Source organism: Trachymyrmex cornetzi, unplaced genomic scaffold, assembly GCF_001594075.2.
Source record: "Trachymyrmex cornetzi isolate Tcor2-1 unplaced genomic scaffold, Tcor1.1 scaffold579, whole genome shotgun sequence".
Classification (NCBI taxonomy): Eukaryota; Metazoa; Arthropoda; class Insecta; order Hymenoptera; family Formicidae; genus Trachymyrmex; species Trachymyrmex cornetzi.
Genome location: NW_017299892.1, coordinates 1522890 through 1539682, shown reverse-complemented (window position 1 = coordinate 1539682; position 16793 = coordinate 1522890). Strand labels below are relative to the sequence as shown.

Below are 16793 nucleotides of genomic sequence, written 5' to 3'. Positions count from 1 at the left end.
CATATAATATAATTTCCACGGGAATAGTGCAGTTTCGAATAGTATCGCTTACTACGAATGACAATTTTATAAGAGATGTGGTGGATTAGTAATTTATACATAGAAAATTCAAAATAAAATCTCGTACAGTTAATTACTACATTTATTACATGTAAGATTTACTAATTTTACGGTAATTTCAATCTGTTTCAAGAAGATATAAAAAATTTTTTTTAATTATAAAAGGATTCCATAATAAAGTAAATTTCTTACGTATCTTTACATTATTTCTATATTTCTATTACCATTAAGATTAACAAATAAATAATGTGGTTTATAATTGTTTGTTTGGTGATACTCATAAAAATTTTGTACGACTGGCGTCGCCCATCAACATTTCCTCCAGGTAATCATATTCAATAAAGAGTTAGATTTATTTAAAAATTATATTTATATATAGTGTTATAAAAATATTTGTGTTATTTTTACATAGTTTTTATTGCTATGTTTATAATTATTAACAATTTTTTACATATGCGTCATCTTTTATAAAAATAATAATTAATCATATGAATTAAACAAAGTTTTATCTTCTTTTTTTATAAAAATTAATAAATTAATGATGTTATTTGTATTATTTATGTATCTTTTAAAAAAATATAATTCAAAAAATACTTTTATTTTATGCTTTTATTTCAAACAGACATTTTTGCTTCTACTTTTTATGAACATTTGCTTTGATATGATTCAATATTCTATAAAAATTGACTAAATATAATATCGTTGCGTTTATACTAACTATTGAAAATCGAAGTTGAGATGATCCTTTAAATATGTTAATTTAATTTTTGTTATATGGAGTAATTATATTTCTATCATTGATGAGGACTAAATATAATCGAAACGTATCGGTGGAAAATTGTATTGTGAAATAATAAATTTTGCATTTTCACATCTAATTCTAGCTCGTTTAATTGTTGACCCAGGTTACTATTTATTAATTTGTTTGAAAGTTATACGAGCGTTAAAGAATTATTTGTACACTTTATGTTTCAATATTCTATATTGTCTCGCAATTTATGAATATATAAGATATTCTATTCGAGGACCCCGCGGTCTGCCGATCGTGGGAAATATACTCGACGTAAAACGTCTGGTCGACGAGACGAAGTTTTATTCTCATGCCTGGTGTCGGTTAGCCGACATTTACGGACCTATCGTCGGTTTGAAACTCGGCATAGCCGAACCGCTGATCATTGTTTCCGGTAAGGATGCAGTAATCGAAATGATGAGTCGACCTCAGTTTGACGGCAGACCTAATGGATTTGTACATAAACTTCGCACGGGGGGTGAACGGAGAGGTGTATTATTTACCGATGGCGATATTTGGCGAGATCAAAGAAGGTATTTCGCATACAATTATTATATTTAAAGCTTTTAAAAAATCTTGTAATTTAATCTAATGCACACAATCTGTCTTTAATACATATTTAAAATTAACGAGAAAATATTATATTAAATAATTTTTTTCAGTAAATATTACATTTCTGTATGAATTGTATCAATAACCTTTGTTTAACAATTTCAAATTTTTAACAAAATTTTTTAAGAGATTAAATCTTTAAAATATTATTGTTATATTATTTTCTTCAAATTATAACTTGTTACAAATTATTCAGATTTGTTCTGAGAACATTGAAAGAGTTTGGATTCGGAAATGTTACGATGGAGGACATAATATTAAACGATGCGGTTTCCTTAACAAGTACGATAGAATCGCTAGCTAAATTGGGACCCATTACCAACTTGTACAATATTACCTCCATAGCTGTTCTCAATAGTTTATGGACATTAGTCGCTGGAACACAGTATGCTGCAAAATTATTGTAAATTATATTAAAACCATGTAATTAAAAATAACATGAAGACATATCGTTGTAGATTTGACTTGGATAATCCGAAATTAACAGAGATTTTATCAGTGGTAAACGAGATTATAAGAAATACTAATGTCACCGGCGGCATATTAACTCACTTACCATTTTTAAGATATATTACTCCAGGATTAACCGGATTTACCGCATTAAATCAAAGATTGACACGAATGTGGCAATTTATTACGGTAATGCAATACCTATTCCTCCGTTAGCGATATAATTTCTATATATTTCTAGATATAAATATAAGATATATTTATAAATAGAATAAAATATCGTCTTTCAGATCGAAATAACGAAGCACAAACAAACTAGAATACATGGCGAGTTCAGAGATTTTATCGATGTTTATTTAGCGGAAATGGACACCAAGCAATCAAGTTCTTCTATATCGTCTTTTGATGGTACACAATGTGTCATAATGTACATAATTATATAAATGAAAAATGTTTTTACGTATAATGGAAAGTGCATATTTTTTAAATATACATTACATTTTTTGCCAATCGTTATAAGATTTTTAAATTACAGAGATTATTAGATTTTCGTACATCATAATTTGTAAAAACAGAATAGTATTAAACGAAAAAAAAAAAACAGCAAAACATTATTTTTTAATATTTTATTTTAATAATACTGTAATAAATCCGTATATTAGATTGTGTATTTTTCTCATGATAAAAATAATTGCACAAAGTAATTACACAAAATAAATATTTTTGACGCATAATAGATAATACAAATTATTGTCGTTTCCAGAAGAACAATTAATTAGCGTTGTAAAAGATCTTTTTACCGCTGGAGTGGAAACGACCAAAAACACAATTGGCTTCATAATTACGTATCTTGTGGTGAAGCAAGATGTACAAAGAAAAGTACATGAAGAAATCGATAGAGTGCTTGGAACGGAAATTCTACCTCGCATAGTATACAAAAATCGGTACAACGAATAAAACATTGCTTAACATATTATATTAATATCAAAATTATTTCATTCGCATCAGAAAAATCTGTTGCGTAAAATATACTATTGAAAATTTTCAGATTGCCATACTTGAACGCAACAATAGCAGAAGTAACGAGACTGGCGAACGTCGGTCCTACTTCAATCCCTCATCGGGCTATGACTAACTCCACTCTACTAGGCTACGAGATAAAAAAGAATTATACTTTACTGGCTAATCTGCGAAGCGTACATATGGACGAGCAGCATTGGGGCGATCCAAAGGAGTTTCGGCCTGAAAGATTTATTAATGACAAAGGAGAATATGTCGAGGATCCCTGGTTAATACCTTTCGGCTTAGGTAAAGAAAAATACAATACTTTATAACAATACTGAAAATTGTAACATTAACGATTTGACAGGTCATAGAAAATGCTTGGGCGAGATTTTGGCGAAAAACAACATATTCCTGTTTACTGCGTGCCTATTACAGAAATTTCAGTTCGTGTTACCTTCAGAACATCCCGATCCTATTTTAGAAGGCGTCGATGGTTTCACAATCGCACCACCTCACCTAAGTGTTATTGCTGTAAAAAGAAAATAACTACTTAATTATAATAATGCGCGCGTATGCAATGTATGATCGCGATAAAATCTATACAATATGATGATATTTTATATAGCAAAGAAATAATTGTAATTTACATCATTTTATAACAGTTCATAAAAGCACGAAATAATAAAAATAATGTCATGCTAATTTTCAGAAGGATTGCAATGATTATAATTATCATTCTTTTTTACAATAGCGATTATCTTTATTTTATTTTTAAATACAAGTTTCTATCTCAAGTAATGTTAGAAGATTCTATTTACAATTAATATACAAGTAACATGTTTTTCTATTCACAAGAGAAATGCTTACAAGAAGTCTTTTTACTACGTTCCATAATATTCGAAGGAACGTTATTCGTTTTCATCGTTGGCCACCTATTGTACATTTGGCATAATTCGAAATGTCGAACCAATCACATAATCGTTTTCTTTCGCTTCATATCGAATGATATGAATGATGGAAGACAACAGAATCCAAATAAAAGTCTTACCAAACCTTCATAAAATAACTACATATAATATTTTTCAGTTTCGATGCTTCGAGTCATGAAGCGAATTAACCAGAAAATTATCGCAAAGATTATTCATTTCAAAAAAATTAATTAATATATATATCATAATGCGAAATTTAAAGTTGAGAATAGTTTTTCGCAGTAAACAAAATATATATTTGTATATACAATCAGAAGATACATGACTGACACAAATGTCAGTTCTGATTAATGTAATTTCTATAAAAAAATGTACACTTGCAATACGCAGACGTCAATAATTATAGAATAGAAATATAATTCCGTATAATCGGACGTATGATATAGTATAGATGTATAGAGAGAAATCGTTATATGTCATGAGAGAGAGAAATTCCAAGAAGTTCTATTTACACTAAGAATTTGGAGATTCGTATGGTCCACAAAGATGCAACTTTTTTTTATGATAATGTCAAAAGTATACATAATTATCATGATCCAACAATGATCAATCGGAACTTTAGATGACAACATTCTCGGTGGTATGGTACAAACACTTCAAAATTTTAATAAATTTATACTATCGCTGGCTGATATATTTAAAGGAAGCCATTAGTCAGATTAACAATTAACACATATATAATAGTGATAATTAACACAACGAAATAACAAAATCACTACGACTTGACAACTACGACGGCAAATATAAAAAAAATTGATCTGTAACAAGAACAAATATAAATAATTATCTAAATATAATTTTTTTTTTTCGGTGTTAATACCAAACCACGACGCGAGTAATCTCATATATATATATAGATTGTTAACCATCAACTACATATCTCATAGAATCAACGGTTCTAGAACCATCATAATTCATATGAATCTAACAATAAATTCGAGGATGTCCAGTTAAACTTCAAAAACATGACACAATATCTCAAAAATTTGTCCTATTATTTACATTCCTCGTTTAGGAAAGCCATCGACAATGTCCGATCCGCATGTCAAGATCATTCACAGCCTTGTAATCAGCTTCATTGTCGTCTTACAATTTGTTCACAAATAATTTAAATCTAAAACCTGCCATAGGCGGCACTATCTCGGCAATGTTTCAAAAAAAATTTACGTGCAGAAAAGTTAATATTTTTTAATTGCAAAATTAATATAAAATTTAATTTTTCAGTAGTTTAATTTTTATGAAGCAAAATTAAATTGATGTATATAAATTAATCCCAGTAGCAATTTATTATCAATGTATTGATTAGATGTTGGAGCATTAAACCAATATTGTGTCAATAAATTGTACTACTAGAGAATTATATTAATCACGATATCAAATCTTTATAACCAAAAATGGAACGTCCATTATTAAATTAAACCTTTTTTTAAACGTTGTGTGTGTGTGTGTGTGTGTGTGTGTGTATGTGTGTGTGTATTGCAACATTGCACTCTCCCTTTCGCTGCACAAAAGGCCGATATTCGACGAGAGCATCACTAAATTATTCTGCACAGTTCACAGACTGTTTCTATTTCCAAGCAATAAATTCTTGACTCGAATTGATTCGAGACTAGATGACATCCCGCCTACGCGAACCTCAAGACGACAATGCCAGACCCAACCGTGCGAAAACCATTTCCTTTCTTAGCCGCGTGATCTCCCAATAAACGTCATGGACTGCAGATTAAAAAATTCCATTATTAGCAGAAAAGTAAAAATTAGCTTTAATTCTTAATATTTTTTTATCATTTCCAATATTTAACTCAATAATTATGTACACGACAAGTCATATTTATCCGAAAGTCTATAACTCCTACAAAGAGTGCATGATAAATATAAACAATATATTTTAAAAATGTATAAAATTTTCTAATAAATTATTAAACATACAATTTGTTATGTGCTTTAATAAGATTTATCTTTATTATTATGCTTAAGACATTCACTCAAACTTGAAAGACATACCTGAGCTCTTAACGAGACCACGCTCGATGTATCTCAAATAATTAAGAAAGTCACACACTGCTATAATCTACAAAAAAAACACATAATTTCTTACAAAAATAACTTTTAAAAGTAATTTTAAAGTGAATTTAAATAATAGTTATATATGTAGAACTTACTCGATTGCGGCAAATCTGCGAAATACATTGCCACTGATTTTCTTGATCACCAAGTCGCATGCGATAGTGACATTGCCGTGGTGCTTCTAATAGCGCACATTTCCTGTAATCGAAATATTATCACTGTTTCATATACAGAATTTTTTTAAAGAAACATCTTAAATAATAGTATAATAAATAATAATATATAATTTTCCAGCTATTGTTGCAACTTTGCAATTTTACAAATTACAATGTATTGTTACTGTAGATACGTTACAGAAACGTAGAATTGCGAAGATCTAAGAATAGTACAACAATATATTAACGCATCAAAAAGATTACGAATATATTACAATGTAATAATGAAATGTACCTACTATTTAATTATCCTCTAAATGGCACATGAAATCTCATAATCTTTTTCTTTTGTAATATGAAGACATAGAGTGTTTTAAGATAGTGAGAAGTTAAGGAACGTACTTGGGAAAAGTGAGTTTCGTTTTGTCGCTGACGGCCTCGATAAATATGATGCCATCCAGAACGGCTTGCCTAACCTTGGCTCTCAATTCTTTATTCGGAAAATCCAAGCAAAGATCAATATCCTCCTTGAATACCCTCGCAACAAAGGGATCGCTCTTATCGACGCAAGGGTTTGCTTTCCACCTAAGAAATTCTGTATGCACCCTCGGATCGACTTCCAGACCAAAATCTTTGCATTCCCTTTCCTTCTCCTTCTCACGATCACGTTTCCAATCCCTCTCGAGAACCTCTTTGTCAGTCGGTAAAGGCGGCCTTTGTTCTTTTACAGGCGAATCAGGGGGCGAATTCTCTCGACCATATTTTAAATTAAAGTGCGACGGCGACCTGTGCAGCAGAATTGTGTGTAAATTAATTTTAAATGTATTTCTAACTTTAACTTGCAAAAATAAATGCAATAACTTTTTATATCTTTTTAAATAATTATTTATTTTATTCGCATTTTAAACCATATTTTAATTTTAATTTTAAAATCAATTTTAAAATACATTGTGAATTACAATTCTGTCTAATATGTCAATCATAACGCGTAAAAATATATTTTTGAAATTACCGACAAGCGACATAGAAATGCATAAAATTATAAATATTATAAAGTACGCTTGAATTTCTCATTTTCATATTCAAGGTACCTAGCAGTTTTGAAAAATTATAAATTTAAAAGAAAATTGTCTATTACCTCCGGTGTTTCTTCATAAAGAGCCCTTGTTGGTTCTCTTCCCCATTGCTAATGCGTGCTTTTGTGTCGATTTGAGGATGCAGATGAGGATTGGGCCGTGACGGTGTAGACGTGAGTACCAAAGTTTTCAAAGCCGCTACTTCAGCTGCGAGAACTTCTGATTTCATGCGGCTCTCTTCCAGAAGACGCTCCGCCGTCGCCTGACGTACATTTGCTTCTCGAACCATGTTATGTGCCTCCTGAACATACATTTTGTAAATAAATTTAACGAAATTTAATTTCTTAATAAAATCATCTAATATCATTTTGTAAAGAATCATTAAACGTATTAATTTAAACCCGAAATATCGAGTATAATTACGTTTTTCGTTTCTGTTAAATCTTTGAAAACAACTTCCAACATTCCACATATTATAGACAACTTTAATTTTGTTTAATTATAATTTCGTTTTTTACATTTTAGTGTTGTATCTTGTTTTTTTTTATTTAATTTCTTTACTTTTGTAATATATGACTAACTTGAAAGAGACTGGCAGTGAGTTCTTCGAGCTCGGCTTCTACATCCTGTCTGATCCGAGAAAGTCTAGCCACTTCCTCATCCTTCAATTTCAATTCTTCATGAGCTCTCTTAAGTTCCTCTTGCAGTTTCGCTACGGCGTGCTCCTTTACTTCGGCCACTGCTCTTCCCCATTGCAGAGTGGTAGGCGATGGCGGGCCGTTGATCTTTTTAGGAACACACAGTAACTCTTGCTTCGGTAATTCTTCAGGCTGGAATAATAATTTTCACAAACATTACGTAAATATTCGTGAAAATATATTTCTTAATATATATATAATATATATTCATAGTTATTTTTATTCCCTTATTTTAATTTCCTATTTCTATATAAAATGAGATATTAAAATTAAAATCTGATAAGATAAACATTGGAATTACCAGCGTATCTTTAGGAAGACAAAGTCTCTTGGATGATTCGATGGAATTGTCCTTTTTCAAATCCGTATTGGGTGTCTCATCGCTAGTTTTTCCCACGGATTCAGTTTTGTTCAATAGAAAATCCAAAGGTTTCGTACGTTGAGCTTCAGATTCCGAGATTTCCAGTTCGTGAGATTTTAGCTTTTCGCAGGGCTTTACGGGCGCTTTCTCTTCCAATGGATTTCGATGTCGCGACAGGACACCTTGTAGTTTTTCGTTGTACGTGAATAGTGGAGTGGTTTTGGTTGAGTTGGAACTAAAATATGCAAATATCTTTATAATCAATATAATCATCAATAGTATACAAATACATACAACATAATAATAACATAATTAATGCTATACAGCAACTTCGAATATCGATCGAGTATCTTGAACATAATATTCGTGCAGTTTTGGTGCAGAGAAGAAGAGAAATTTTGCAGGAAATAAAAAGTTACTTTTTAAAAGTAATTTTTACAGTTACTTAAAGTAACAAGTTACAGTTACTCGTTACCGAGAAGAAAAAGTAACAAGTTAGCGCTATCAGTTACCGATTTTTAAAAGTAACTTATAACAGTTACCGTTACTTAAGAAAGTAACTTTTCTATTACTTTTTTAAAATCGACGACAACAGTGGACGAGCCTAGGGACTTTCTAGTCTCAAGCGCTATGAATGGCCTGTGTCCAATCGTATCGTGTCCAATTATGTGTAAAGTAACGATAAAAGTAATTGTAAAATTCGTTACCGGTACCAAAAAAATGTAACTTTGTTACTGTTACAGTTACCAAAGAAAAAAAGTAACGCAGTTACCAATAAAGTTATCAAAAAGTAATTTGGTAACTTCATTACAAGTAACGAGTTACTTCCATTTCCTGGAATTTCGCAATTACAGCAAAACCATTACTGATAGTGCACATTCGATAAAAGAACGAAAAAAGAAAACTAAACCAATTGTAAGTTGGGACAATTAATTATTGAACATTGTAACAAAATCTTTTTAATTTTAAAGCAGAAAATTTTTGCAGAGTAAATCTCTTAAATTAAAAACAAATTTTATGAATGTATCTCCAAAAAAAATTAATTAAGCATCCTTTATACTTTGTAAGAGAACGATTTTTATAGAAAAATTGAACAATCAATGGTTAAACGCACCTATCGTCTAGGAACTTGTTGTCATCTTCGTCGAATAGACTAGTGGGCTCTTCGTCCTCATCCTCGCGCTTTGTAGCATATCCGAAAAGATCCGTAGCTGCCCTCGCGAGGTCTGATTTAAGAATAGGATGAGGTGGATGCAACGTAGCACAATCAGTTTCGTCTGTATAAAGCTCATCCTCGTCCGTGGTGTATTCCTCGTCGCCGGTTGTTCCGGTACTCCCAGCCCTTCTGTGCTTCGTCGTGAGCGGTCGATAGGCGTATTCATTCGAGCCGGAAACCGACTCGTTGGATTCCATTGACTCAGGCTGTTGCTGCTCCTGAACTTCCTTCATGACGCCTCACTGTGACCGGATGTAGTCTTCAAGCTTACTACAACATTTGATACCTCGGTTATCTCAAAAGTGATATGTAAAAATTTTCTTTCCTTTTGTTTCACCATCGAGGATGCTCTATCTTTTATATTTCAGAAACGCTCCAATAAAAGTCTACGAATATTAATATCACAAATCAATCTTAAACAGTATATAATCGATTTTGTAATTTGTTAAAAAATTAATAAAATTAAGACAATCAATTATAAAAAATAATTGTTTAAATTAATAATTAATAAGCTTACATTTTATATTTCAAGAGTTAAATATATAAATAATACTTTGAGTAATTAATTATATTCTTACTTAATTTATTACAATTTATTCTTATAATTTGTTATATTCATAAAGTGAAATTCATTCAATTTTATTTTTAACGGGATATGATTAATTGTACGAATATCGCACAATTATACGATATTGGTATTTGATGAAAACTAATGGAAATTTTCTTCGTGCACAGAAACTGTACAAAAAAATATTTGTTTTATAAATAACTCGCGAATTCAAAGCATTCCTTGTATCTGGGCATCAACATGGACATGCGTATTGTACGCATATTTCTCTGGTTATTGTGTAAACATGCCTCAGGAAATTTAAGCTCATTTAACACTCCAACCACGTCAAATAAGTCTATTTGTTCTCTAAGGTCATTTACGTAATCGTCGTAAATATACTTACGTACGAAAATTTAATTGATTAAGCTGAATTTAGTATCTGCTCTTTAATCAAGATTGCGGTATTGTTAATTGCTTCAATTATATATCTATTAAATCGAGTAAAATAAATATGGAACATTGCGCATTTGGACACGAGACTAGTGTAGAATCCTATTTTTAGATTTATCTCTTCTGACACTGTTTCGTTTAACTATTCTAATACCTTCTAACCACTCCAATGCTTGCAGTTACAATACAATTTGAAATAATGAAAAGGAACGAATGTGCGCTATCGTGCGGCACGCATATCCTTACGTCATCCTTCCACATCGTGCACGTGATACTTAAATAGGAAATACACATATATCCATTTATACACCCTTCTAAAAATAAAAAATAATTAGTAACTTGACGAATTTCTATTCCTTTTGCAGATCGTTAATACAACATATCTCAAAAGACAGTAAAAAAACCAGATAATAAATTCGTGTTAATTAAACGCAAGTATTAATTTTATATTTAAAATCTCCGATAAATACAATACTAATTTAAAAACTGATTGTTATTAATACATTCAGTTTTAAAAGGTATAACCGTATTTTTCTCCTGGTAATTTACAGAATATGAGTAAACTTCCGGCTTAATTCCGCGGAATAGCGCTAATTGGCGTGTAAAGTACGTGGAAAAACACAATTCCACTTACGTACTCTCATCCAATTGCTTCTATCGATGCTGGAACTCTATTAATTCCGCGGAGTTTGGAATTTTGAAAAATTATTCAATATACCTCACTTGATTCTGCATTTTCTGACGCGATCATCGTGATAGGTGCTGATAGACGGATCATAATTTCTGCGATCAGAGTCACGGGACGACGCTAATGACTCGTTCGATATTCGAAGATTATTCCTCTGTACTCTCGCGAGGCAGGCCGTTAACAATGTAATAGGCGATACTGCGGGATCCACCAAGATGATTTCCTTGGGGGCTATATAAGGGACGCGCGGGGATTGCGTCACGGTTAAATCGTGATCGCGCGAGAAGGCGGCGAGTGGTACAGCCGGGCACATGCAGACACGCTACGCTTCTCTTTCTCTCTCTCTCTCTCTCTTTCCCTCTTTCATCGCAGGTCACAGATAACCACAAATCAGAGACATACTTTTTTATTTTTAACTGAGAGAAGATTTAAGTCGTTTGACATTTTTAGAATTGAAAAAGCAATACATATTATTTGATATTCAAATATAAATATATAACCTACGTTCTGCTTTTAATAACTTAATTTTGTCAAAATCTTAATTTCTATACATATTGTATGAATTAACGGAAATTGCAAAAGTATAAAGAAAATGCAGATCGACAATGTGTATTTATATTTATAATTTAATAATCGAGAAACGAGAACACAAAAGGGTATTTGATTTGTATTATTTCGCGTTAACGAAGGCCGGTAATCTCGTAGTTAATTATCGGTCAACATGAAGGGGATTGGATGAGGGGGCGATTAACATTTAGAGAGGAAACATCACGTTTCCTGCGAGTTCCTGGCACGAAATACTGGGTATACAAGTCCTGGCCTTGCGCTCTCTCTCACGGCTTGCGTGTACCAGTTAACGTAACATACACGCGGTTTTTGAATTGACAGCATCTCGATGGTGTGGGTGCGTACGCGTCTACCGTTCGCACGTGTGTAAGCCGCGTGCAATCGCGTACCAGTCGCAGATACGCTCTATGAACAGCGTATCTATCCTAACAGACGACAGCGAGGGAATAGGATTGTGTCTACCACGTTTTCATTCTGCCAAATATGGAGCAAGACCTATTTCGATATCAAATCAGCGGTACTTTTGAAAGATGTTTTTTTTTTCAAAAACGGCACTGTGAGAGCACTAAGCGGGAATTGGAACTTCGATGTTACTTCGCTGAATTCAGATTTCTACTCGCAATAAGATTCGCGACAATTTGAAATCCTTTCTTACTTATAAAATTCTCTTGGGATTTTTAATTTTTTAAATTGAACTGATATTCGAATCATCGAAGTGAGATCCGAAATAGCGAGTCAGAAATCTCGAATAAACTTCGCGTCGATATCAACCAAATGTCAATTAAATCGAGATTCTCATTATGACGCAGTCTGTTCTCATCTGATTTCTAATAGCGTGAATAAATTGAGACTTCTATCTGTTCTTCTCATCAACAAGTAATATTTTATTCATAAGATAGATGCTATTCGTTGAATAAACGTTGCTCTTATTTTCTCTCTATAAGAGCAACAAAATTAGAAAAGAAAATAGTATAAGTTTTACATGAATAAGTTATAATTCTTTATTGAAACTAATCAGACCACCACACTGTGATTTACATACATAGCATGCATGTAAAAACAAGGTACAGCGATATTGTAGATTCAATTCTACAACATAATAAAATACAAAACAAATAGCAATAACCCGAAAAGTTGGCAGCTAGATAATTAATCGTGCAAGTTCAATTAATGGACCAAGGTTTTGAGTATAATGGTAATACTATAAAGATACTTCTGCCTTGAGAATTATAACGAATAGACCTCAATTCGTATGACCTAGATGCATGTAAGAGGGGCGTAATTTAATTTCCCGCTCAGTATAGACACGCCTGCAGTTAAGTAGTCTATTAAGGAATTCACAGTACGAATTTGCAATTTATCTAATTATCATTTGTTACCCTTTTTACTCATCTACTATTGTAATATAATAAGTGTAATATAAAAATGTAAACATATTTAACAAGTTTGTGAAATTTAGCACAAGATGTTATTTTAATGATTCTAATCTAATTAAATTTGTTATTCATGAGAGAAAAAGATAATAAAAATTTCTTCGTAAAAAATGCATAGAAACTCGCTGAACGTAACACATTTTGCTTTTGTGATGACACTCTCTGATATAATATAACGTCATCAAGGTTGTTGTGAAGCGCGTGCAAAAGCGCAAAAAGATTTAGAGGCAAAATCGAAGCGTGTCGTTTCACACTTCGTTGCACGATTTGACAGCTCGGACAGGTGCATTTTAATCTCGCCGTACGTCTTCTTTTGTACTAAATAATTATCATACATTGATTGCGAGAGACATGTATTCTCCGCGCTGATGTATATGTAACCTTCAGTACGCGGAGTATAGCTACTACACCTTTCTTTGTCGATAACGTATGGTATTCCAGACCGATCTGCACAATTCATGCAGCATTTACGGCATACCGCACATTGCTATTATTTTGTTTTTTTTTGTACGTCACAGCTGGCAAATGCACTTTCACGCGTGCACACAGCGCTGCGTGCATCTCCTTTATTCTGAATCATAGACTGTCGCGGGACGGAAGCTACAATATAGAACCATTGTGTAGCTTCCTATTGTAAAATTGACACATCGCTTCGTGAATGATAGAGACAATGACGCGGGTTAATCCAGTGTTTCATCTCGCACTCTACCTATGTGGTTGACTAACATATATAGTTTTCACCAAGTAATTCATACGATATTCATACCTCCGAGGTGAGCTACGCTTGCGAAAACAATAATGCATAATTTAACGAAAGCAACAAAGATAACGGGAATAATAGTACGCATACAATTTTTAGGTCTTTAGTGATACAAATATCTACAGGATTGCCACAGAAAATTAATTTTAAAATTTCTTAACTTTTCCAGGTTTTCTATAGATAAAAATGAAAAATTTCCATGACCAATATAAAATATGTAAAAAATTTTAACATTTAGAATCAAGGATTGTAAGAAAACTAGCTTATATATTATTAAAAACGCAAAAGAAGCTTATAGTAGCATAATAAAATTTTGGGGGCAAATTCAAGCCAACAAAAAATTAGCATTGGAAAAAAGAATGCAGTTATGGCGAAAACAGGTAATCAAATAAAATTACTGAATAAAATATAAATTTTAATTATTTTTGAAAAATCGTTTAAAGTGCACAAGTTTTGAACATATTTGGCTATAAACGTCAAATATAATATTTAAAAAAATTTATAAAAATTATTTGGAATAGGAGTAGCTTAAGAGAATTGTGAGCAAAGTTCAAAATTCCAGTTTTTTTTATACTTTCCCTTGACTTTTCCCGGTTTTCCATGATCAATTTCAATTTTTCTGACTTTTCCTGGTTTTCCAGGTGTGTCTGTGGCATTATAAAATAAAATAAAAATTTATTCTATCATAAATATTACACAATATAAAGTGTATACAAGATAAAAGAATATATACATACGCGTAAAATTTAAAATATAAATACAAAAAAATATATATTGCATTATTTACTGCACATATTTCTGATAAAATTCGTGAGAGAAATAACAACTAAAGAAAAGGAAGGGCTTCGTATTAACATAGAAAAATCTTGCTTTTCTAAGATTTGACCTTTAAGAAAGAGATTGTCAAAGATAGAATAAAAGACAGAGAATTATGAAAGGTAAATATCTAATATAGAGACAACGATGATACGGCTAACAATAACAGTACGTAACTATAACAGGAGAATTATGAGAAAATGGGAATAAAAAAAAATGTGGAGGTTATTTCTGACGTACGTCGCGAGATACAACGCACCCACTATTAAAGCAACATTAACGATGTCCATAGAATCTGCAAAATATAGCGAAGATCGTAATATTGTGGAGATGTAAATTTGCGAATGCACTAGTTCTTATCAAACGAACTAATTGAATTTATGATATATGATAATTAAACTTTTTACAAATTGAAACTATATACCACTAAAGTTATAAAGGCGGTAAGAAAAATATCACTCGGTTTAAAAAAATTTTTAATATTCATTTTAAATATTCTCTTCATTTTACATATCGTATACCAGATTCGATTTTCTATAATTACATTAAGTTAAATCCAATTTAATTTAATTTATATAAAACAATAATAAAACAAAAAAAAACAATAAAAAATCGTTATATTAAAAATTTATTAATTTTTTATAATTGAAATTACTTTTTTAAACTGACAGAATAAAAATTTATACGATATATTCGATATATTCGAAAGCATGTACCGTACCTGTCAAACGTATACTCCGATCAAGCAATTATTTACAGTAGAACGCTCACATTTTACCTCGCCGCAACAACGATATTCGCTGCAATCGGTTATTCAACGATTACAAGGTTTATACATACAAAACGTTTATACATAATAAATCGGAAGTGCGTTATCGCGCGACCAATCTCTGGTTTCCATTTGATAACAAAGCACCTGTTCAACACAATGCGATTCTGAACAGATATATTATGAAATATATGAAGTGTAAGCAGAGGAACCAGTTAAACGGAAATGAATAAATCACGTAAATCTAGCGATTAAAATATCCAGCAAATATCCAGTGCGCTCTATGTATATTTAAAAAATGTGTCGTGCTGACTCGTTCACTGCCTCTTTCTCTCCCTTTCGAGAAATAGATACTTTCCAAATACTCTAAATCATCTTCTGACAAGAAGAGAACGCTGCGTTGCGTATTTTATTCGCTCGGCAATTTCGATCTATGGCGACACAAATGGAAAAAAATATTCCGAGAAAGTGCTACACGCTCCGTCAATCAAACCGCCCGGCCAGTCTCGGAGCGAATTGCTATCGAGAGCGAAGGTCGGGTTTCGCTAGAATTGACGTTTGACGTAAACTATGAGTGACTAAGTGAAAATAGGCGTGCAATATTATGACTGTCTCTCTCTCTCTCTCTCTCTCTCTCTACAAATATGTGCATCAAGATTTCTTCCTTCATTCATCACAATAAATAAAATTACAATCGACATAACATAGATTAAATATCAAACTTGTTATCATTGCTCTCACTTATGCGTCACTGTGCTATGTGTATTCAATACACTTTGCAAATCCAATTTACGCGTCTGTGGCGCATGATCAACGCAAAGGTCAGACAATCGTAATTCAGTAAGAGATCTATCCTAGTGTACTCGCTCTCGCACGAATTTCATTTATCACGCAAACTAGAATTGGCAAGACTCGTATTGTAAAGATACGACAGGTGCAAGATGAGAATCGTCCCCGAGCGATTACGCTAAAAAGAAAATGCGAGAGAAATGTTAGGCACGCGAAATCTCGGAAATGTCAAGTCAATGCTGCCAGGAGTGACAGGAGAGGCGAAGTGACAGTCGAGTTTCCGACAGCGAGACCTACCTGTCAGGTGAAATCTCAGCACGCTTCGAAATCGGCGACATTCGTCACGACAGTTCGAGTGATAAAATATGGACAACAATCGATTACAATGTCGCGACTGCAAAGTCAACGATAGACAAAGGCAGAACTGGTAAGAATCGTGAGTCACTGAATCCGCACTTCACGGTAGTTCAGCACGGACTGAACCTGCTATAC

The 16793-nt window shown here is 32.2% G+C and overlaps 2 protein-coding genes across 4 annotated transcripts in view; one reads left to right on the top strand and one right to left on the bottom strand.

Moving 5' to 3' along the window:
* Positions 1 to 306: 306 nt before the first annotated feature.
* On the top strand, positions 307 to 3619 carry LOC108766268 (methyl farnesoate epoxidase). 2 transcript variants are annotated; one of them, XM_018515450.1, is made up of 8 exons: positions 307 to 385; positions 1086 to 1383; positions 1659 to 1847; positions 1921 to 2101; positions 2203 to 2320; positions 2679 to 2856; positions 2961 to 3220; positions 3282 to 3619. In XM_018515450.1, the coding sequence occupies exons 1-8, from the start codon at positions 307 to 309 to the stop codon at positions 3461 to 3463; spliced, it is 1485 nt and encodes a 494-aa protein (XP_018370952.1). In that variant the 3' UTR covers positions 3464 to 3619. The 2 variants fall into 2 exon arrangements, with proteins under 2 accessions (XP_018370952.1, XP_018370951.1); XM_018515449.1 differs by having other exon boundaries at positions 2676 to 2856.
* A 1727-nt stretch (positions 3620 to 5346) lies between these two features.
* LOC108766374 (guanine nucleotide exchange factor for Rab-3A) overlaps positions 5347 to 16793 on the bottom strand; it is a 28937-nt gene continuing 17490 nt past the window's right edge. The window contains exons 1-9 of one of the 2 annotated variants that reach the window (XM_018515634.1): positions 16599 to 16764; positions 9378 to 9749; positions 8204 to 8498; positions 7786 to 8034; positions 7267 to 7505; positions 6531 to 6914; positions 6069 to 6171; positions 5911 to 5977; positions 5347 to 5622 (exon numbers count right to left, since the gene is read on the bottom strand). In XM_018515634.1, the coding sequence (XP_018371136.1) occupies positions 5543 to 5622; positions 5911 to 5977; positions 6069 to 6171; positions 6531 to 6914; positions 7267 to 7505; positions 7786 to 8034; positions 8204 to 8498; positions 9378 to 9712 (1752 nt within the window). In that variant the 5' untranslated portion in view covers positions 9713 to 9749; positions 16599 to 16764 and the 3' untranslated portion in view covers positions 5347 to 5542. Of the gene's footprint in view, positions 5623 to 5910; positions 5978 to 6068; positions 6172 to 6530; positions 6915 to 7266; positions 7506 to 7785; positions 8035 to 8203; positions 8499 to 9377; positions 9750 to 16598; positions 16765 to 16793 lie in introns of those variants that run through there. The other variant, XM_018515635.1, reaches the window with a different exon arrangement.

What these genes read in the sequence shown, in the direction of transcription:
- LOC108766268 (XM_018515449.1), top strand. Translation starts at nt 307, where the DNA reads ATGTGGTTTATAATTGTTTGTTTGGTGATACTCATAAAAATTTTGTAC. An exon ending in CCCATCAACATTTCCTCCAG is followed by an intron (nt 386 to 1,085) that starts GTAATCATATTC and finishes ATTCTATTCGAG; the next exon opens with GACCCCGCGGTCTGCCGATC. An exon ending in GAATGTGGCAATTTATTACG is followed by an intron (nt 2,102 to 2,202) that starts GTAATGCAATAC and finishes ATCGTCTTTCAG; the next exon opens with ATCGAAATAACGAAGCACAA.